Source organism: Phaenicophaeus curvirostris, chromosome 15, assembly GCF_032191515.1.
Source record: "Phaenicophaeus curvirostris isolate KB17595 chromosome 15, BPBGC_Pcur_1.0, whole genome shotgun sequence".
Lineage (NCBI taxonomy): Eukaryota > Metazoa > Chordata > Aves > Cuculiformes > Cuculidae > Phaenicophaeus > Phaenicophaeus curvirostris.
Genome location: NC_091406.1, coordinates 103,764 through 126,263, shown reverse-complemented (window position 1 = coordinate 126,263; position 22,500 = coordinate 103,764). Strand labels below are relative to the sequence as shown.

The 22,500-nt window shown below is 52.9% G+C and overlaps 1 protein-coding gene across 11 annotated transcripts; it reads left to right on the top strand.

The window, feature by feature from the left end:
* Window positions 1-1,162: 1,162 nt before the first annotated feature.
* Window positions 1,163-20,852, top strand: LOC138727027 (uncharacterized). Of its 11 annotated transcripts, none has more exons than XM_069869152.1 (11): window positions 1,163-1,344; window positions 1,949-2,138; window positions 3,297-3,412; window positions 4,629-4,715; window positions 5,043-5,164; window positions 6,027-6,342; window positions 7,011-7,178; window positions 7,717-7,778; window positions 18,647-18,769; window positions 19,639-19,948; window positions 20,387-20,852. In XM_069869152.1, the coding sequence occupies exons 1-6, from the start codon at window positions 1,247-1,249 to the stop codon at window positions 6,140-6,142; spliced, it is 729 nt and encodes a 242-aa protein (XP_069725253.1). In that variant the 5' UTR covers window positions 1,163-1,246; the 3' UTR covers window positions 6,143-6,342; window positions 7,011-7,178; window positions 7,717-7,778; window positions 18,647-18,769; window positions 19,639-19,948; window positions 20,387-20,852. The 11 variants fall into 11 exon arrangements, 8 of the variants coding, with proteins under 8 accessions (XP_069725253.1, XP_069725252.1, XP_069725260.1 ...); XM_069869151.1 differs by having other exon boundaries at window positions 6,981-7,178; XM_069869159.1 differs by lacking the exon at window positions 4,629-4,715 and having other exon boundaries at window positions 6,981-7,178.
* Window positions 20,853-22,500: the final 1,648 nt, after the last annotated feature.

The following is a 22,500-nucleotide window of genomic DNA, read 5'->3' as shown; positions in this document are numbered from 1 at the left end:
TTAGGGACGGCTCGGCTCTGCTCTTCGCTGCCCTTCCGCCCGCCGACGGGGTGCGGGCTGGCGCTGGGAGAGGGACAGCGCCGCGTGTCCACCTCCGGAGCACCCCCGTCCCTGCCCGGGGTGCCCGAGTCCCCTCGGCTCGGCTCCTCGCGGCTCGCTTAGGCTGCGTTGGGCTGCGCTCGGTGCCGGCAGGCTGCCGTTGAAACGGGCCCCGCGGGGAGCGCGGCCATTGACTGAGCGGCGCGGCGCTCAAAGCGCGGCAGCCAATCAACGCCGGCACATTGCCCGGTGGGGGGGAGGAGGAGGGGGAGAGCGCCACGCATGCGCAGGAATGAACAAGCGTGCCGCCATGTTGCACGGCACGCATGTGCAGTGCCTACACTACAGGCGCCGCCATGTTGTACGGCACGCATGCGCAGTTGCTACATTACAGGCGCCGCCATGTTGTACTGCACGCATGCGCAATGACTACATTACAGGCGCCGCCATGCTGTACGGCACGCATGCGCAGTTGCTACATTACAGGCGCCGCCATGTTGTACGGCACGCATGCGCAGTGGCTACATTACGGGCGTCGCCATGTTGTACGGCACGCATGCGCAGTTGCTACATTACGGGCGTCGCCATGTTGTACGGCACGCATGCGCAGTGGCTACATTACGGGCGCCGCCATGTTGTACGGTACGCATGCGCAGTTGCTACATTACAGGCGCCGCCATGTTGTACGGCACGCATGCGCAGTTGCTACATTACAGGCGCCGCCATGCTGTACGGCACGCATGCGCAGTTGCTACATTACAGGCGCCGCCATGTTGTACGGCACGCATGCGCAGTGGCTACATTACGGGCGTCGCCATGTTGTACGGCACGCATGCGCAGTGGCTACATTACAGGCGCCGCCATGTTGTACGGCACGCATGCGTAGTGGATCCTCCGCTCAGCGACCGCCAGCCAATCAACGCCCCCAGAGCGGCCGTAGGGCGGGCCCTGCAGCGAGCGCTCCCATTGGCCGGAATCCCTGCGCAAGGGATGAATGGGGCGGGGACTCAGTTCTGCCGCGTCGTGGCCGCGGAGCGGTACTGCAGCCCGGGGCGGGGGAACGGGACGGCCCACAGGGGCGGGCGAGCCGGGAGGGGCGGGGCGGGGAGAGAGGCGGAGAGCAGCTTAGCTTCCGCGTGGCGCCATTCGCGACGGCTCGGCTCTGCTCTTCGCTGCTCTTCCGCCTGCCGCTACTGCGGCCAATTGGATGCGGGCTGGGGCTGGAAGAGGGACAGCGCCCCGTGCGCCCCCGGGGCCCCCGCGTCCCCCCCAGGTCGTGAACGGCCCGAACGGGGCCGGCCTCGAGTGAGTCAGAGGCGCCGAGAGAGGCGCGGCTAGAGGGCGGGCGAGGGGCGACCGGGAGAGGCGCGGGGGAGCGCTCTGTGGCCGGCGGCGCCGCTCCGGGCTCGCTGTCCGTGAGCCGCGGCCCTCCCGGGGCCGGCTCGGGCTCAGGGGCGGTCGGGGCCTTCGGGACTGCGTCTGTGCTCGGCCCCGCGGGGAAGATCCCCGCTCGGGAGGGGGAGGAGGGGGGGGGGAAGGGAAGGAGGGGAGAGAGGGGTAAAGCAGGGGGGGAGTATGGGGCAAAATGGGAGGAGAAGGGGGGAAAGAAGGAGGTGGGGAGGAGGGGAAGAGGGGAAGGAACGGAAAGGGAGGTTTGGAAAGCGCTTTTGTGTTGTCGGTCTAGAGAGAGCGGGGGGGGGTGTCGCTTTTTTGGGGTGTCGTGCGCGGTGGCGAGAGCTGCAGGGGCGGGGGGGGTTCATTTCAACCACGGTTACTTGGAGTCTTTTGCCCTAACAGCTCATTCCTTTTGCTTTGATACTGGATTATGGGGAGGATGGGACTGAGTGCCTGTGGGTTGAAATCAGGGGAGCCCACAAGAAGGCTGATATTGTGATGGAGTCTGTTGCAGACCAGCCAGCCGAGAAGAAGCAGCTGATGAGCTCTTCTATAAACAACTGGGGATAGTCTCAAGATTGCTACCTCTGGTCCTCGTGGGAGACTTCAATCTTCCAGATATCTGCTGGAAGTCCAATACAGCGGAGAGGAAGCAGTCTAGGAGGTTCCTGGAGTGCGTGGAAGACAACTTCCTCGCACAACTGGTGAGTGAACTGACAAGGGAAGGTGCCCTCCTGGACCCGCTGTTCATGAACAGAGAAGGCCTTGTGGGGAATGTGGTAGGAGGACGCCTGGGACAAAGCGATCACGAGATGATAAGGTTTTCAGTTCTAGGTGAGGTGAAGAGGGAGATTAGCAGAACAGTCACATTAAACTTCCAGAGGGCAGACTTTGGACTGTTCAGAAGGCTGGTTGGCAAAGTCCCGTGGGAGACAGTCCTTAAGAGCAGGGGAGCCCACAAGGGCTGGGAGCTCTTCAGAAAGGAAATCCTAGCAGCTCAGCAGCAAGCCATCGCCATGCTCCGGAAAAGGAGCCGGCAGGGGAGAAAACCAGCTTGGTTGACTAGGGAGATCTTGAGAGACATCAAAAAGAAGAGGAGGGTCTATGAGCTTTGGAAGAAGGGACAGGCATCTTGGGTGAACTACAGGGAGGAAGTGAGATTGTGCAGAGGAAAAATGAGGGGGACTAAGGCCCAACTAGAAATCAAATTGGCTAAGTCTGTGAAAGATAACAGAAAATCTTTCTATAAATATATTAACAATAAAAGGAGTACTAGGGAGAATATTCAGTTCCTATTGGATGCAGAAGGGACAACAGTGACAGGGGACGAGGGCAAGGCTGAGGTACTTAGTGCCTTCTTTGCCTCAGTCTTTAATAGTAAGGAAGTAAGTGCCCTCTGTACTCGGCACTGGTGAGACCGCTGCTCGAATACTGTGTTCAGTTCTGGGCACCTCACCACAAGAAGGATGTTGGGGCTCTGGAACGAGTCCAGAGAAGAGCAACAAAGCTGGTGAGGGGGCTGGAGAGCAGGTCTTACGAGGAGCGGCTGAGAGAGCTGGGGTTGTTTAGCCTGGAGAAGAGGAGGCTGAGGGGAGACCTCATTGCTCTCTACAACTATCTGAAAGGAGGTTGTAGAGAGGAGGGTGCTGGCCTCTGGAAAAAATTTTTCACAGAAAGGGTCATTGGGCACTGGCAGAGGCTGCCCAGGGAGGGGGTTGAGTCACCTTCCCTGGAGGGGCTTAAGGGACCGGTAAAGGAGGTGCTGAGCGACATGGTTTAGTGATTGATGGGAATGATTGGACTCGATGGCCCAGTGGGTCCTTTCCAACTTAGTGATTCTATGATTCTTTTTGCTTTGTCAGCAGAGACAATCTGACAGAAGTGTTGGCGATGAGAGAGCCCCTGTGGGATCCCGACCCCTCCTCAGGGAGAGGGGGAGAAGTGACGTGGCGGTGCCCTCCAGGCCAGCAGCTTTCAGGTACGTGGCTTTCTCGGGACTCATTCCTCTTTGTTGATCACCGTTGATCGAGTTGACGGCACTAGCTGGAGCGTTGTCCACTTTGGGTTAGTATGTGATGGCATCGCGTTTAGTGAACGCTGGATCGAGACAACAATACTAGGGTGCCAGGGGCTTCGCCAGCCGAACCTGTGCCCGCCACACAGCATGAACATGCCACACACATGCCAGGCCCACGCCACACACATGCAATTCACCCCCGTGCACATTGTGCTGCCCCCATGCACATGCCAGGCTAGTGCCACAACCACCCCATGCACATGCTTCGAACATGCAAGCGGCATGCCACACAGCCCTTGTACACATCGCAACATGTCATACAGGCCATGTGCATGTTATGTGCATGCTGTGTACATGTCATCCGCAGGCAATGCATATGCTAGCATGCACCATGAAGATGACACACCAGCCACGCACATGCCACGCACACGCCTTGCACACACAAACAACATACCACATACAACACACATGTATTGCACACGCAGGCAACGTGCCGCGCATGCCATGCATGTGTTGTGTACATGCCACGCACTCCACACACACACCACTGCTTCCATGCACATTCCAGGCTCATGCCACAACAGTCAAGCGCATGTCACGCACATGCCTTCCACATGCAGGCAGCATGCCACGCATGCCACACACTCCATGCGTATGTTGTGTACGGGCCATGTACATAGCATATACATGCTATGCACATGCTAGCACATACCATGAAGGTGACATGCCAGCCACACTGCAAGCACGCCGCACACACGCGAAGAGGGAAAGGAGGAGAAGGGGAGCTTTGGAAAGCGCTTTTATGTTGTTAGTGTAGAGAGTGCCAGGAGGGAGGTGGCTTCTTTGATTCTCTTCTACAACCAGGCTTCTTTGCATTTAAAACCCTTCTGTGTCACAGGGTTTATAACGGTGCAACATCCGTTACGCTTGCTGCAGATCCTCTTGGTTTAGACATTTCTCTGTTTTCTGTTACACAGAATACCTGTTCAGCCTTCTCATCTATTTTGAGGCTTAACGTCTTTTTAGACTTCTTTTTAGTGTTTGTGTTAAACTATGTCCCGTAACAGTGGTACAGAAGGGGAGTTGTTGCGTTTTTAACGGTAACTGTAGAGTTAAGGTACCTCAAGTACCTTGGGGAAATGCAGACGCACCTCTTAGAGGTCCCTCATCTTTGCAGATGTGGAGGCTTCCCATCTCTCTCATACACTCGCGGTGGAAGAAGAGGAGGGTGCCCATGGGTGAAAGGGAAGTGGTTGCCATTCAGGTGAGAGGAGAAACGTCCGCTTTGCAGCTCTGAGTGAGGGTGACGTTTGTGATGCTGACTCCTGGTTCTGGAAGCAGCTTCCGGCTCCTCCGTTTGTTTCTCTGTGGATGAGGGCTCGGTGTATTGGCCTGGCTTCTGTGCCAGTGATGTGATCATGTCATTGACCACGTAGTCGTTCATTGAGGGTGGGGGGCTTTTTCTGTTTTTGTACTTAAGCTCCGATTGTCACCTGTAACTGGACAAATGACTCTGTTAGCATCATGGTGATATTCCGAGGTGGCATTAAAAATTCCTTAACGTATCGTGCACGTCTCTATCTCCTCACAGCCCAAAAAGCCAGTCTGGAGAACGTCCTTGCTGCGGAAAACCTGGCAAAAGTCTTGCAGAACAGCCCTGCTTTTTCAAAGCCTGGTATTCTTCCATCTTCTGTCCCGTCGTGAGGAGTAATGGTGAGTGAGCTGGCACGGCACTGGGGGAGGAGGAGGATTTAGCCTGCTCTCCGCTGGCTAAACGAAAGGGCTGTGGGACCATCTTCATGGCATTGTTGCCGAGCGAGGCCTCGTGTTGTTGCCCTTTAGGTTTCTTTTGCACGTGTGTATGTGTGCGCTTATGCACGAGTTGATGTTGTGTCACGGCTGTCGGGTGAAAGCCCTGGGGAAGGTGATGGCCGAGCAGAATGCGCGCAGGCCGTCTGACGCTGTTCAGAAGGCGGTTGGATCCCTGACGAGCCTGCAGAGGCGCTTCAGGGCCCCGCAAGGGTGGAACGTTCATGTTCACTTGGCGTGGAGACGGATGGTGGTGTAACTAAGCGGGTAGTTTTGCTGTCGGGATCTGCAGCTGGAAGCTGTTGTGGGGTCGTCCCGTGGGTCTGAATTTTTCCAGTGCGGAGGCCATGTGCTGGGACCACTGATCTGCTTGCTAAGCCAGAGGGACCAGCTCTAGGGGTGGAAAGGTGATGCGGTGTTGGCCGTCCTCGCCACACGAGAGCTGGCAGCACCAGGAGCCTCCTTAGCATGAGGGTGTCTGCAGCTGAAGTGGCTTCTGTTGCCTCTCTCTACCCAGACTGGGTAGATCTCATCCTTCAAGTGAATGCAGAAGGCTCCATATGCTCCCAGGTCCCGTAGAAAGGGAAGTTTGTGGATTCCCCGATTGCAGTAACCCCTGCTCCTGCCTGTGGATTGTTGCGCCAAAGACACCCTTCGTGCAGGGAGGGGGCACATGGGAGATGGGCTTACGTAAAGAGTGTCCTGCGGGTGGTGTGTCTCCTCGGAGCCGTGTGAAAGCCGACCTCTGCTTTCTCTTCCCCTCTAGAGCGGGCAGAGGATGGGCTGCAAGGCCGAGAAAACCAGAAGGAGGCAAGCGGCCAGCTAGGCTCGAAGTGGGGAGAAATGCTGATGCCTGGTGAACAAGGGAGTTTCCACTGCTGAAACGGATGAGAACAGACGTCACAAGCATCCTTCTGTTGGGGGCCGGCAAGGGAACTAGGACCATTTCTCTGGGGAGAACTTGCACATGGCCGGAGGGTTCTGTCATGGGAGGTGACTGAAACCTGATTCCTGATCCTGGTTTTGTGAAGGAGAAGAAAGGGGTGTGAGACCTGAAGGCAGGGCTCTGCTTCGAGGCAAAGGTGAGTGCCCCATGCACACGCCATACGCGTTCTAGGATCATGCTATGCTCACTCCATGCACACACCATGCACATGCCTTGCACATGCAAGCAACGTGTCACACACCATGTCCATGTTATGCCAATGCCATGTACACACCATGCATACACCACGGACAAGCCTTGTACACAGAAGCAACATGCCACACCATGTTCATGTTATGTACATGCTGTGTACACACCATCTACATGCCTTGCACATGCTAGCACACGCCGTCAAGATGACGCACCAGCCATGCACACACAACGCACATGCCATGCATACGCCACTCCACCCATGCACACGCTGTGTACATGCCAGGCTCATGCCACAACCACCCCATCCACATGACACGCACATGCCTTGCACACACAAGCAACATGTCACACACGCCACACATGCCATGTGCTTGTTATGTTTATGCCTCGTACATGCTTACACGCACCACAGACACGGCAGCACGCTGCCCTCCCGCTGGCTGCGGCCAATGCGATGCAGGCTGGGACTGGGAGAGGGACAGTGCCCCGTGTCCCTCCCGTCCCCCCGAAACCCTCCTGTCCTGGCCCGGGGGGAGGGCGGGGATACACAGCCTTTCCTCTTATGTCTGCTCACTTTTTTAGTTTCTCTAAGACAGCTTTATTGGACTTGAGTTTTAGCCTCATGATTACGCATAAGATGTGGCTGAATGTGACGGGAAGACTGCTGGGAAAATAGCAAGAAGAGGATCGACAAACAGTGGAACATGCCCTTTAGAGTTTGCTGCTCATCCCGCTGCTGAGAAATGGGAGTGTCTCTGAATTTGCTACTGCGTGAGACAGGTTAAAGAAGTTTAATAAAAGTTCAGTTCTATCTAAATGGTAGATGGGACTGTGCTTATGTAAAGCATATTGTATGTAACCGTTACCAATATGCTTCAACGCACTGTATCTCAGCAGATAGAACATGGAAGGAATCTTTTAATCTGTACAGTTTTTTAACAATGATAATTGACGTTTGGTGACTTAATAACATCTATCATTTTATATAATTTCAATCAAGCGTGGCTGTCATACATTGAACTTTCAGTAAACCACCAACATTTTATACTTAGGAGTAATTTCTTATTATCCATCCTAAGTGGGATGCCATAGTTTTGCTGTTAAAAGGGTGGGTCTTGTTCAAAAACCTCTGAAGGTCCTAGTTGGGTTGGTTAAGTCTGTGCCACACCTGTGGTCAGCAATTAGGTACAGGTGAAGAGTTTGCCCCTTAAAAGGCTTCTTGATTTAGAGCTGGCTCTCACCTGCAGCTAGAGCATTCAGTGAAGGAAGGGGTTACAGAAGCCTGCCTTTCTTCCTTTCTTTGCTGGGTTTTGAACAGTCGTGTGGTTTTCTTCGTGGTGCATTTGAGCCTACAGTCATCATTTCTTCTGTGAGTTTCAGGTAATGCTTTTGCTTGTGGATTTGCTTTTTAGTCTTAGAGTAAAACTGGTTTGCAATGTCGTAGCTTCAGAGAAATGTTACCACAAACGTTTGCAGTCAATGTCGTCTTTCTTTGTTCTTGTTTTATTAGTAGAAGTAGGGATTATTTTTTTTAGCTCTTTTTTTTTTTTAAATCTATTGGGGCCCTAAATAAGATTTCCAGTGTAGTTTTAGTGATAGCTGTTACCGTTTTTCCCAGAGGTGGTTTGTTTAATTTGGGGTTTGTGTCATAAGCAGTTGAAAATTGTGTTTGCCCAGAACTTTTTGATGAAATGCCCAAGAAAAGTGTTAGCTTGCCTATATTGTCAGGATTTTTTTTTTTTCTTAATCTACATCAGTACCAGAGGACTCAAAGGAGGTAAATACGAGAGCAGTATTAAAAACAGTTTCTAGGGGAGAGTTAGTAAACTGTTCACCAGTAAGGCTGTGACAACTGTGCCAGGCAAGTTATTGGAAATGGTAACTAAGAAGGGAATTAGAGGGTATGGGTAAGCGTGGTGTTTGGGGTTATCCTACTGCATGCATCTGTTGGAGTTTTTTGAGGAAAAAACTGCAATCATGTAAATTAGGGTGATTTGGTTGATGCTGCTTTATCTACTGTTTAGATGATGTTTTCTCAAGAGCAGGAAGAAAAAGCTATTCCTATACACTAGCTAAAACTACGTATGGATTTTTTTTGCTGGCAGATAGAACTGCTGAGTTCTTTTGACTTACTGAATGAGAGTATTGGGGGGTGTGTGTGTTGAATTTCTGTCCTCTTTTGTGCTTTTCTGTTGTTGTTTAACTCTTGCTCAGAATTGAAAATGTTTTGAGTAGAGAGAATGTAAGAGGTTTTAGATGTAGTGCCTACTTATACAAGAATTGTACTGTTATCATGTTTTTAGAAAATGTTTTCATTTATGTGGTGACTGTTCCAAGTAGTTTTATGTAGAAAACCTTGTTTCAAAAGCAATGAATAGTGAGCTCTTGCAGGGGAGTTAGGGTAGATGAACGTGGTCCAGAAACACTGCTTTTTGGTCAAGTGAGTAAAATAGAAACTGAACGATGCTCTTCCTTGCCAAGCTGTGTGCGGCTTTGCGTTCCATCATGGAATTTCCTGTTGTGTGTTTTCAGTTTAGGAAAACAGATAATTTGGTTTACACTTTGATTGAAATACTTTGCTGCGCTGCTTTTCTGATAGTACTCTCAGGATAACAATTGCGAGGTTTTTTTTTTTCGTATTTTATGTACTTTATTACATGACATTTCAGACTGCAATGCTGAACAAAACTGCTGCAATTTTACTGTAAATATAGCTCAGCCCTAACTTGGTCTCGGCCGTTTCTAGAAGTTGTTCCAAAACCATCACGTGGCTTGGCACAGTTAAATACAATTGGCAGTCTCTGCTCCGTAAAGGTACTTAATGGAGTCACTGTGCAGGGTGAACTGGTTTTCACATTTTGATGCGGTGAGGTTTATGCGAGTTAGCACAGAGGGCACTGCCAGCCCTGTCCACATCGTGTCTCTCTCAGCTGGAGTTGCTGTGTGTTGCTTGGACAATGCCCTCGGTTTGGTTCTGGCTTCTGCAGTACATCCTCACATAGAATTTCACACAGTGAGTAACCGAAACAGTTGTATAACTGGAGGGAATGGATAATGCAAGCGCCTTCCCATGGAGCTAGGGAACTCCCTCTGTTAAACAGGCTCTGTTTTCCTCCCCCCCATAGTGGGGAGGGCTTGCTGCCGTGCCTGACTCCTTTATTGATGTGAGGCCGGAGATTATCATAAGATCAGAAAGTGACTGTCTGCAGAAGCAAGAATGATAATTAGGACCTGATATTGATCATCTGCCCGTGTCTTGTGTCTTTAGTCACTGAGGAAATGCCAATCCAAAAATTCCTACTTGCCGGTCCATAGGAAGAAGAATATTTTCTCCGTAATGATGACAAATTGTGAAATGTGAAATTCAGTGGCTGTGTTAATATCAAGTGCATCTTTTTTTCTTCATTGAATTTTAAGGCAAAGCTTCTGGAATCCATACAAACAGTTGGGAGGGGAAGGAGCCCTCTGTCTGACCAAATATATGCATCTGCATGATCTAGGCATGTTTCAAACTCCTTTTCCACCCAAAGTGCATAAAGGCTCTGTGCATTTCATAACATTTCTAGCTGTACCCTTTTATCGGTGCAGCTTTTTACAGTTTGAGCATTCGTCAGCTTGGCTTAAATTGCAGGCATTAAAGGGCTTAGGCCAGAAGTTCTCTTCTGGAAGCTTAGTGTAGGGCATCCCCTAGTCCTGTAAGTGCAGTGCAGCTCAAAGTAATAGTTATCTGAGTGATGAATGCTGTACGAGGCAGTTACTCTGATGGTGCTTTGCTGTCCCTGGAATGCCATCCGCCTCTGGCTTAGGTAAGCAAAGCCCCCACTATGACTTGCTTTTGTCGTTCTCACTAAGTTGTTTTGTGGAATCAGACTCTATAACTCCGTTAAGGGTTATAAAGTAGGTATGTGTTTATTCGCCGGCGGGTGCGAGGGGCTAATCCTCCTAACTTGCGCACCATATGGTCTGACAAGCAGATAGTTATAGTGTAAAGATGGGCCTATTCGTAAGCGCCTGTTACATATTCATGACCTTTCCCTGTTTCTTATTATTGTTAGGATCACAAATCACCTTGGGCCCCTGCAGGAGTTAATTAGCCAGCTCAAAGAATGCAGCACTGTGCAAGTAAGGAACAAGTTGACCAGAGATAAGGCGGAAGGGAGGAAAAGGGGGGATTTAGAAACTGTTTGGCGCAGAACAGCACTGCAACCTTGAAGACTGCCGAACTAAGACAACTCTGTAAACTTAGCTGATTTATTATCTGGCTTGCAAAAGACTGTATGGAAACTGCATGTGGCTGTGTGAGTATAAATACATCCCTTAGTGCACCGATTCGGGGTCGTCCTCCATTGTCTGGGGCGACCCTGGCCGGTCAGTTACCTGATTTCCTCTGCGCATTTAATAAACATTTATGTTGCTGGCAACTCCGACTCCTCTCTTAGCATCCTGAACCCTTGCAATTATAATTAGATTTGAGAAGCTTCTCCCGTCCTTGCGCAAGCGCAGTGTCGTGGTCTGGGGCTCAGAGCTGAAGTCGCCTCCATCTTCCTCGTGAATCGTCCGTGAGCCCAGTCTGTGCGCAGGCGCCTTCTCGTCCTGGTCGAGCTCCGAGTCCGCAGAGCAGGAGGCACTCGGCTTCCCCTTATCAGTGACTGAGCTCCTCCCTTATCACCATCCAGGGTCTTGGAGGCCTTTGCTAGCAGACAGTGCCTATTGCAGTGAGCGAAGCCCTCTAAGTTTTTCGAGCTTTTCCCCTGTCTCATATGCCCGCACATCACAGACACCTGCTTCCTAACCCTTAACAGAGTGAGAGAGGGTGATTCCCCAAAACAATAGGAGGGCGAGCTGACCCTCGAAGGGCAAATCGACCATATAAGGCAAACCGGGAAAACGCCTTAAAAGGGCGAACTGGGCGAATTACCGAAAACTCTTGAGTGAATAGACGGTGAGAAACTCGGGGCTGGCCCGCCGCCATCTTGAGTGAGGGCAGGGCGTGTCGATGTCGCCGCCATCCTGAGTGAGGGCACGAGGGGACTGCCGCCATCTTGAGTGAGGGCACGGGGGAGTGAGAATGCGCGGGCTCGCCGCCATCTTGTGTGTGGGTATGGCGTATTGGTGTCGCCGCCATCTTGAGTGAGGGCACGGGGAGAGAGACGGGGGGGCTCGCCATTATCTTCAGTGAGGGCACGGCGTGTTGTATTCTCAGCAATCTTGAGGGCACGGGGGAGGGAGACTGGCAGGCCCACCGCTATCTTTAGTGAGGCCACGACGTTCCGGTGCCACCGCCCTCTTGAGGGAGGGCACGGTTCGCGCCGCCATCTTGAATGAGGGAAAGGCGTGTCGGTTTCGCCGCCATTTTTAGTAAGGGCAAGGAGAAAAGAGGAATCTGGCCGCCACCTTTAGTGAGGGCACCGGGGGGGGGGGTGTGTCTCGCCGCCATCTTAACTGAGGGCATGGCGTGTCGGAGTCACCGCCTTCTTGAGTGAGGGCACGCCGTGTCGGTATCACCGCCATATTGAGTGAGGGCGCGGGGAGGGAGACGGGCGGGCCCGCTGCAATCTTGAGTGAGGTAACGGCGTGTCGGTTTCGCCGCCATCTTTAGTGAGGGCACGGGGGCGGGAGGGGGGTCCTCGCCGCCATCCTGAGTGAGGGCATGGCCTGTCGGTGTCGCCGCCATCTTGAGTGAGGGCAGCAGGAGGGAAACGGGAAGTCACGACGCCATCTTGAGTGAGGACACTGGGAGGAAGACGGATGGGTCCGCCGCCATCTTGAGTGAGGCAACCGCCAATTGACCATAAAAGGGCAAATTGACCATAGAAGGGAAAATTGACCGTATAAAGGCCAATATCCATAAAAAGGCAACTTGACCATAAAAGGGCAAATTCACCATAAAAGGGCAAATTCGCCATATAAGGCGATAAGGAGCGACACGGAACGACATGGAAACACGGAACAACACAACACGGAACGACACTCGTGCCCCAACCCCCCCCGCGCACCCTGAGTTATAGAGTTTGATTCCGCAAAACACAGCGAGGGGTTAAAGATCCTCCCCCCCTCCCCGCCTCGTCGGCTTTCAAAGGCCGCACCTCCCCCCGGCTTCCTCCCCCCGTTGGCTGAGCCGCTCGTCACTCAGAGCGCGGCGGCCAATCAGCGGCGGCAGCGCGGCCGGGGGCGGGATCCCTGCGCTCGGGGAGAACGGGGGGACTCAGTGCTGCCGCGCCGTGGCCGCATAGCGGTACTGCAGCCCGGGGGGATTGGGCGGGCGCACAGGGTCCCTGTCATTGACCGTGTAAGGGCAAACTACTTTAATTGCCATAAAAGAGAAAATTGACCATATAAGGGAAAACTGGGCCAATTGGCATAAAAGTTGACATTAACAGTATAAGGGCAAGTTGAGCATATAAGGAAAACTGGCAAAATTGCTCTTGAAATGGCAAATTTACCATATAAGACAAACAGGGCAAATTGCCAAAAAAGGACAAATAAATCATAAAAGGGCAAATTGCAATAAAAGGGCAAATTGAAAATAAAAGGGCAAATTGATCATACAAGGGCAAACTTGGCCAATTGCCATAAAAGGATAGATTGACCCATAAAAAGGAAATTGAGACTATAAGGGCAAACTGGGACAATTGCCGTCACAGGGCAATATGACCATAAAAGGGCCAAACCCAATCCGAACGCGGCACAGACAGAGTAGGATCGAGAAGCGACCAGTCAGAGCGCGGAACGCACAGCCAATCAGAACACAGCACAGGCAAGGTGGGATCAAGAAACGACCAATCAGAGCGCGGTCAATGCAGCCAATCAGAAGATACCGCTGGCGAATTGGCATTGAGAAGTGACCAATCAGAGCGTGGAAAGCACAGCCAATCAGAAGACAGCGCTAGCAAAGTGGCATCCAGAATCGATCAGTCAGAGTTTGGAACGCACAGCCAATCAGAATACGGCACAAGCAAAGTGGAATCCAGAAAGAACCAATCAGAGCGCGGAACTCACAGCCCTTCGATGCCCTTTGAAATGAATGGGGTGTGCCAAGTGCTGCCGCGCCGTGGCCGTGGAGCGGTACTGCAGCCCGGGGCGGGGGAACGGGACGGCCCGCAGGGGCGGGCGAGCCGGGCGGCGCGGGGCGGGGAGCGGAGAGCCGGGCGGGGAGCGGGGCGGTTCGCAGAGCGGCTCGGATCCGCTCGGCTGCTGTCGGCTCCGCGCGGCGCCGTTCGGGACGGCTCGGCTCTGCTCTTCGCTGCCCTTCCGCCCGGCGCCGGCTGCGGCCAACGGGGTGCGGGCTGGGGGAGAGACAGCGCCCCCAGGGCCCCCGTGACCCCACCCCGTCCTCCCCGAGCCCCGCGTGCCCCCTGCCCAGGGTGCCCGCGTCCCCTGTGTGCCCTGACAGCCTCGCGTGCCCCGGCTCCACGTGTTTCTGCAGCGCTCGGCTCGGTGCGGCGGCGCTCGGCTGCCCCTGGGCAGGGCCCCGCACAGAGCGCTCCCATTGGCTGCGCCGCGCGTCACTCAGCGAGCGGCGGCCAATCAGCGCCGGGAGAGCGCCCGGGGGGCGGGCCGAGGCGGAGCGCGGGCGGGTGTTTCGAGCTCCGCACGGGGCCCGGGCGCCGCCCGCCCTCGCTGCCCGCCGGGGCCCGCGGCCGCAGCGGCACCGCTCGGGAGCGGCTCGAACGGGGCCGGGTCGGGTGAGTCAGAGGCGCCCGGAGAGGCGCGGGGGAGCGCTCTGTGGCCGGCGGCGCCGCTCCGGGCTCGCTGTCCGTGAGCCGCGGCCCTCCCGGGGCCGGCTCGGGCTCAGGGGCGGTCGGGGCCTTCGGGGCTGCGTCTGCGTCTGCGCTCGGCGTGCGGCCCCGCGGGGGAGATCCCCGCTCGGGAGGGGGAGGAGGGAGCGGGGGAAGGGAAGGAGGGGAGAGAGGGGGAAAGCAGGGGGGGAGGATGGGGCACAATGGGAGGAGAAGGGGGGAGAGAAGGAGGTGGGGAGGAGGGGAAGAGGGGAAGGAGCGGAAAGGGAGGTTTGGAAAGCGCTTTTGTGTTGTCGGTCTAGAGAGAGCGGGGGGGGCGTTATCTTGGGGTGTCGTACACGGTGGCGAGAGCTGCAGGGGCAGGGGGGGGTCATTTCAAGCACGGTTACTTGGAGTCTTTTGCCCTAACAGCTCGTTCCTTTTGCTTTGATACTGGATTATGGGGAGGAGGGGACTGAGTGCCCGTGGGTTGAAATCAGGGGAGCCCACAAGAAGGCTGATATTGTGATGGAGTCTGTTACAGACCAGCCAGCCGAGAAGAAGCAGCTGATGAGCTCTTCTATAAACAACTGGGGATAGTCTCAAGATTGCTACCTCTGGTCCTCGTGGGAGACTTCAATCTTCCAGATATCTGCTGGAAGTCCAATACAGCGGAGAGGAAGCAGTCTAGGAGGTTCCTGGAGTGTGTGGGAGACAACTTCCTCACACAGCTGGTGAGTGAACTGACAGGGGAAGGTGCCCTCGTGGACCCGCTGTTCATGAACAGAGAAGGCCTGTGGGGGATGTGGTAGGAGGACGCCTGGGACAAAGCGATCACGAGATGATGGGGTTTTCAGTTCTAGGTGAGGTGAAGAGGGAGATTAGCAGAACAGTCACATTAAACTTCCAGAGGGCAGACTTTGGACTGTTCAGAAGGCTGGTTGGCAAAGTCCCGTGGGAGACAGTCCTTAAGGGCAAGGGAGCCCACGAGGGCTGGGAGCTCTTCAGAAAGGAAATCCTAGCAGCTCAGCAGCAAGCCATCGCCATGCTCCGGAAAAGGAGCCGGCAGGGGAGAAAACCAGCTTGGTTGACTAGGGAGATCTTGAGAGACATCAAAAAGAAGAGGAGGGTCTATGAGCTTTGGAAGAAGGGACAGGCATCTTGGGTGAACTACAGGGAGAAAGTGAGATTGTGCAGAGGAAAAATGAGGGGGACTAAGGCCCAACTAGAAATCAAATTGGCTAAGTCTGTGAAAGATAACAAAAAATCTTTCTATAAATACAATAACAATAAAAGGAGGACTGGGGAGAGTGTTCAGTTCCTATGGGGTGCAGAAGGAACAACTGTGACAGGGGACGAGGGTAAGGCTGAGGTACTTAGTGCCTTCTTTGCCTCCGTCTTTAATAGTAGGGAAGGTTGTTCCCTCTGCGTACAAACCCAGGAGTTAGAGGAGCAGAATGAGGCTCCCATGATCCAAGAGGAGGTGGTCAGAGCCTTGCTTGCCCAGCTAGACACCCACTGGTTTGTGGGGCCAGATGGTCTATGGGCCTTTTCCATCATCTTCCAACAGTCCTGGCTGACTGGGACAGTTCCACTGGACTGGAGGCTGGCTGATGCTGTGCCCATCTACAAGCAGGGTCGCAGGGAGGGCCCAGGGAACTACAGGCCTGTCAGTCTGACATCAGTGCTGGGAAAAGTCATGGAACAGGTGATCTTGAGTGCTGTCATGAAGCACATAAATGGAGTTAACTCCAGCTGGAGGCCGGTTACAAGTGGGGTTCCCTAGGGCTCATTGCTGGGTCAAGCCCTGTTCCATGTCTTTATCAATGACCTGGATGAAGGCATTGAGTGCAACCTTAGTGAGTTTGCTGATGACACTGAGCTGTGTGGAAGTGTTGACGTCTTGGAGGGTAGGGAGGCTCCAAAGGGATCTGAAGAGGCTGGACCGCTGGGCTGAGACCAACGGCATGAGGTTTATCAAGGCCAAATGCCGGGTCCTGCACTTGGGGCACAACAACCCTATGCAGTGCTACAGACTAGGAGAAGTCTGTCTAGAAAGCTGCCTGGAGGAGAAGGACCTGGGGATGTCGGTTGACAGCGACTGAACGTGAGCCAGCAGTGGCCCAGGTGGCCAAGCAGGCCAATGGCATCTTGGCTTAGATAGAAACAGCGTGACCAGCAGGTCCAGGGAGGTTATCCTCCCTCTGTACTCGGCACTGGTGAGACCGCTCCTCGAATGCTGTTTTCAGTTCTGGGCCCCTCACCATCAGAAGGATGTTGAGGCTCTGGAACGAGTCCAGAGAAGAGCAACAAAGCTGGGGAAGGGGCTGGAGAAGAAGAGGAGCGGCTGAGAGAGCTGGGGGTGTTTAGCCAGGAGAAGAGAAGGCTGAGGGGAGACCTCATTGCTCTCTACAACTACCTGAAAGGAGGTTGTGGAGAGGAGAGAGCTGGGCTCTTCTCCCAGGTGGCAGGGGACAGGAGAGAGGGAATGGCCTCAAGCTCTGCCAGGGGAGGTTCAGGCTGGACATTAGGAAAAAATTGTTGACAGCAAAGTTGATTGGGCACTGGCAGAGGCTGCCCAGGGAGGGGGTTGAGTCACCTTCCCTGGTGGGGCTTAAGGGATGGGTGTATGAGGTGCTGAGGGACGTGGTTTAGTGATTGATGGGAATGGTTGGACTCGATGGTCCAGTGGGTCCTTTCCAACTTAGTGATTCTGTGATTCTTTTTGCTTTGTCAGCAGAGACAATCTGACAGAAGTGTTGGTGATGAGAGAGCCCCTGCAGGATCCTGACCCCTCCTCAGGGAGAGGGGGAGAAGTGATGTGGCGGTGCCCTCCAGGCCAGCAGCTTTTGGGTACGTGGCTTTCTCAGGGCTCATTCCTCTTAGCTAATCACCGTCGATCGAGTTGACGGCACTAGCTGGAGCGTTCTCCACTTTGGGTTAGTATGTGACGGCATCGCGTTTAGTGAACGCTGGATTGAGACAACAATACTAGGGTGGCAGGGGCTTTGCCAGCCGACCCTGTGCACGCCACACAGCATGAACATGCCACACACACGCCAGGCCCACGCCCCACACATGCAATTCACCCCCTGTGCACATTGTGCTGCCCCCATGCACATGCCAGGCTAGGGCCGCAACCACCCCATGCACATGCTTTGAACATGCAACCGGCATGCCACACACGCCACAGAGCCCTTGTACACATCGCAACATGTCACACAGGCCATGCGCATGTTATGTACATGCTGTGTACATGCCATCCACAGGCAATGCATATGCTAGCAATGCACCATGAAGATGACACACCAGCCAGGCACATGCCACGCACACAGCTGGCACACACAAGCAACATACCACATACCACACGCATGTATTGCACATGCAGGCAACATGCCATGCATGCCATGCATGTGTTGTGTACATGCCACACACTCCACACACACGGCACTGCTTCCATGCACATTCCAGGCTCATGCCGCAACAGTCAAGCACATGTCACGCACACGCCTTCCACATGCAGCCAACATGCCACGCATGCCACATACTCCATGCGTATGTTATGTACGGGCTGTGTACATACCATACACATGCTATGCACGTGTTAGCACATACCATGAAGATGATGTGCCAGCCAGGCACACGCTGCGCACACGCCAGACACACTGCAAGCACGCTGCACACACGCGAAGAGGGAAAGGAGGAGAAGGGGAGCTTTGGAAAGCGTTTTTATGTTGTTAGTGTAGAGAGTGCCAGGAGGGAGGTCGCTTCTTTGATTCTCTTCTACAACCAGGCTTCTTTGCATTTAAAACCCTTCCGTGTCACAGGGTTTATAACGGTGCAACATCCGTTACGCTTGCTGCAGATCCTCTTGGTTCAGACATTTCTCTGTTTCCAGTTACGCAGAATACCTGTTCAGCCTTCTCGTCTATTTTGAGGCTTAACGTCTTTCTAGACTTCTTTTTAGTGTTTGTGTTAAACTATGTCCCGTAACAGTGGTACAGAAGGGGAGTTCTTGCGTTTTTAACGGTAACTGTAGAGTTAAGGTACCTCAAGTGCCTTGGGGAAATGCAGACGCACCTCTTAGAGGTCCCTTATCTTTGCAGAGCGCTATGGAGCCTTCCCATCTCTCTCATACACTCGCGGCGGAAGAAGAGGAGGGTGCCCATGGGTGAAAGGGAAGTGGTTGCCATTCAGGTGAGAGGAGAAACGTCCGCTTTGCAGCTCTGAGTGAGGGTGACGTTTGTGATGCTGACTCCTGGTTCTGGAAGCAGCTTCCGGCTCCTCCGTTTGTTTCTCTGTGGATGAGGGCTCGGTGTATCGGCCCAGCTTCTGCGCCAGTGGCGTGGTCCTGTCGTTGACCACATAATCGTTCATCGTGCGTTGGGGTGGGGGGCTTTTTCTGTTTTCTTACTTAAGCTCCGATTGTCACCTGTAGCTGGACAAATGACTCTGTTAGCATCGTGATGATATTCCGAGGTGGCATTAAAAATTCCTTAACGTATCGTGTACGTCTCTCTCTCTTCACAGCCCAAAAAGCCAGTCTGGAGAATGTCCTTGCTGCAGAAAACCTGGCAAAAGTCTCTCAGAACAGCCCTGCTTTTTCAAAGCCTGGTACTTCTTCCATCTTCCGTCCCGTCGTGAGGAGTAACGGTAAGTGAGCTGGCACGGCACGGGGGGAGGAGGAGGATTTAGCCTGCTCTCTGCCGGCTAAACGAAAGGGCTGTGGGACCATCTTCATGGCATCGTTGCCGAGGGAGGCCTCGTGTTGTTGCCCTTTAGGTTTCTTTTGCACGTGTGTATGTGTGCGCTTACGCACGAGTTGATGTTGCGTCATGGCTGTTGGGTGAAAGCCCCGGGGAAGGTGATGGCCGAGCAGAATGCGCGCAGGCCGTCTGACGCTGTTCAGAAGGCGGTTGGATCACTGACAAGCCTGCAGAGGCACCTCAGGGCCCCGCAAGGGTGAAACTCTCGTGTTCGCTTGGCGTGGAGACGGATGGTGGTGTAACTAAGCGGGTAGCTTCGCTGTTGGGATCTGCAGCTGGAAGCTGTTGTGGGGTCGTCCCGTGGGTCTGAATTTTTCCAGTGCGGAGGCCATGTGCTGAGACCGCCGAGCTGCTTGCTAAGCCAGAGGGACCAGCTCTAGGGGTGGAAAGGTGATGCGGTGTTGGCCGTCCTCGCCACACGAGAGCCGGCAGCATCGGGAGCCTCCTTAGCATGAGGGTGTCTGCAGCTGAAGTGGCTTCTTTTGCCTCTCTCTGCCCGAATTGGGCAGATCTCATCCTTCAAGGGATCGCAGAAGGCTCCGTATGCTCCCAGGTCCCATAGAAAGGGAAGTTTGGGGATTCCCCGACTGCAGTAACCCCTGCTGCTGCCTGTGGATTGTTGTGCCAAAGACACTTCGTGCAGGGAGGGGGCACATGGGAGATGGGGGACGAGCTTACTTAAAGAGTGTCCTGCGGGTGGAGTGTATCCTCGGAGCCGTGTGAAAGCTGATCTCCGCTTTCTCTATTCCCCTCTAGAGCGGGCAGAGGATGGGCTGCAAGGCTGAGAAAACCAGAGCGAGGCAAGCGGCCAGCTAGATTCAAAGTGGGGAGAAACACTGATGCCTGGTGAACAAGGGAGTTTCCACTGCTGAAACGGATGAGAACGGACGTCACAAGCGTCCTTCTGTTGGGGGCCGGCAAGGGAACCGCTTCTCTGGGGAGAACTTGCACATGGCCGGAGGGTTCTGTCATGGGAGGTGACTGAAACCTGATTCCCGATCCTGGTTTTGTGATGGAGAAGAAAGGGCCGTGAGACCTGAAGGCAGGGCTCTGCTTCGAGGCAAAGGTGAGTGCCCCATGCACACGCCATACACATTCTAGGCTCACGCTATGCTCACCCTATGCATACGCCATGCACAAGCCTTGCGTACGCCACTGCGGCCATGCACACGCTGTGCACATGCCAGGCTCATGCCACAACCACCCCATCCACATGACACGCACACGCCTTGCACACACAAGCAACATGTCACTCACACCACACATACCATGTGCTTGTTATGTTTATGCCTCGTACATGCTCACACGCACCACAGACACGGCAGCACGCTGCCCTCCCGCTGGCTGCGGCCAATGCGATGCAGGCTGGGACTGGGAGAGGGACAGTGCCCCGTGTCCCTCCCGTCCCCCTGAAACCCTCCTGTCCCTGCCCAGGGTGCCGCATGGGGCCAGGGGGAGGGCGGGGATACACAGCCTTTCCTCTTATGTCTGCTCTCTTTTTTAGTTTCTCTAAGACAGCTTTATTGGACTTGAGTTTTAGCCTCATGATTACGCATAAGACGTGGCTGAATGTGACGGGAAGACTGCTGGGAAAATGGCAAGAAGAGGATTGACAAGAAACAGTGGAACACGCCCTTTAGAGTTTGCTGCTCGTCCCGCTGCTGAGAAATGGGAGTGTCCCTGAATTTGCTACTGCGTGAGACAGATTGAAGAAGTTTAATAGAAGTTCAGTTCTATCTAAATGGTAGATGGGACTGTGCTTATGTAAAGCATATTGTATGTAACTGTAACCAATACGCTTCCACGCACTGTATCTCAGCAGATAGAACGTGGAAGGAATCTTTTAATCTGTACAGTTTTTTAACAATGATAATTGATGTTTGGTGGCTTAATAACATCTATAATTTTATGTCATTTCTATCAAGCCTGGCTGTCATACATTGAACTTTCATTAAACCACCACCATTTTATACTTAGGAGTAATTTCTTATTACCCATCCTAAGTGGGATGCTATAGTTTTGCTGTTAAAAGGGTGGGTCTTGTTCAAAACCTCTGAAGGTCCTAGTTGGGTTGGTTAAGTCTGTGCCACACCTGTGGTCAGCAATTAGGTACAGGTGAGGAGTTTGCCCCTTAAAAGGCCTCTTGATTTAGAGCTGGCTCTCACCTGCAGCTTGAGCATTCAGTGAAGGAAGGGGCTACAGAAGCCTGCCTTTCTTCCTTTCTTTGCTGGGTTTTGAACAGTCGTGTGGTTTTCTTCGTGGTGCATTTGAGCCTACAGTCATCGTTTCTTCTGTGAGTTTCAGGTAATGCTTTTGCTTGTGGGTTTGCTTTTTAGTCTTAGAGTAAAACTGGTTTGCAATGTCGTAGCTTCAGAGAAATGTTACCACAAACGTTTGCAGTCAATGTCGTCTTTCTTTGTTCTTGTTTTATTAGTAGAAGTAGGGATTTTTTTTTTAGCTTTTTTTTTTTTTAATCTATTGGGGCCCTAAGGATTTAGGCTCAGCCTAAATAAGATTTCCAGATTTCCAGTGTAGTTTTAGCGATATCTGTTACCGTTTTTCCCAGAGGTGGTTTGTTTAATTTGGGGTTTGTGTCGTAAGCAGTTGAAAATCATGTTTGCCCAGAACTTTTTGACGAAATGCCCAAGAAAAGTGTTAGCTTGCCTCTTCCTAGCCAAGCTGGTTTTTTTTTTCATATTTTATGTATTTTATTTCAGACTGTAATGCCGAACAAAACTGCTACAATTTTACTGTAAATAGAGCTCAGCCCTAACTCGGTCTCTGCCGTTTCTAGAAGTTGTTCCAAAACCATCACATGGCTTGGCACACTTAAATACAATTGGCAGTCTCTGTTCCGTAAAGGTACTTAATGGAGCCATTGTGCAGGGTGAACTGGTTTTCACATTGGGATGCAGTGAGGTTTATGCGCGTTAGCGCAGAGGGCACTGCCAGCCCTGTCCACATCGTGTCTCTCTCAGCTGGAGTTGCTGTGTGTTGCTTGGACAATGCCCTCGGTTTGGTTCTGGCTTCTGCAGTACATCCTCACATAGAATTTCGCACAGGGAGTAACCGAAACAATTTTATAACTGGAGGGAATGGATAATGCAAGCGCCTTCCCCTGGAGCTAGGGAACTCCCTCTGTTAAACAGGCTCTGTTTTCCTCCCCCCTATAGTGGGGAGGGCTTGCTGCCGTGCCTGACTCCTTTATTGATGTGAGGCCAGAGATTATCATGAGATCAGAAAGTGACTGTCTGCAGAAGCAAGAATGATAATTAGGACCTGATATTGATCATCTGCCCGTGTCTTGTGTCTTTAGTCACTGAGGAAATGCCAATCCAAAAATTCCTACTTGCCAGTCCATAGGAAGAAGAATATTTTCTCCGTAATGATGACAAATTGTGAAGTCTGGAGTTCAGTGGCTGTGTTAATATCAAGTGCATCTTTTTTTCTTCATTGAATTTTAAGGCAAAGCTTCTGGAATCCATACAAACAGTTGGGAGGGGAAGGAGCCCTCTGTCTGACCAAATGTATGCATCTGCTTGATCTAGGTGTGTTTCAAACTCCTTTTCCACCCAAAGTGCATAAAGGCTCTGTGCATTTCATAACATTTCTCAATAT

What these genes read in the sequence shown, in the direction of transcription:
- LOC138727027 (XM_069869152.1), top strand. Translation starts at nt 1,247, where the DNA reads ATGCGGGCTGGGGCTGGAAGAGGGACAGCGCCCCGTGCGCCCCCGGGG. An exon ending in ACAACTTCCTCGCACAACTG is followed by an intron (nt 2,139 to 3,296) that starts GTGAGTGAACTG and finishes TTGCTTTGTCAG; the next exon opens with CAGAGACAATCTGACAGAAG. An exon ending in GGGAAGTGGTTGCCATTCAG is followed by an intron (nt 4,716 to 5,042) that starts GTGAGAGGAGAA and finishes ATCTCCTCACAG; the next exon opens with CCCAAAAAGCCAGTCTGGAG.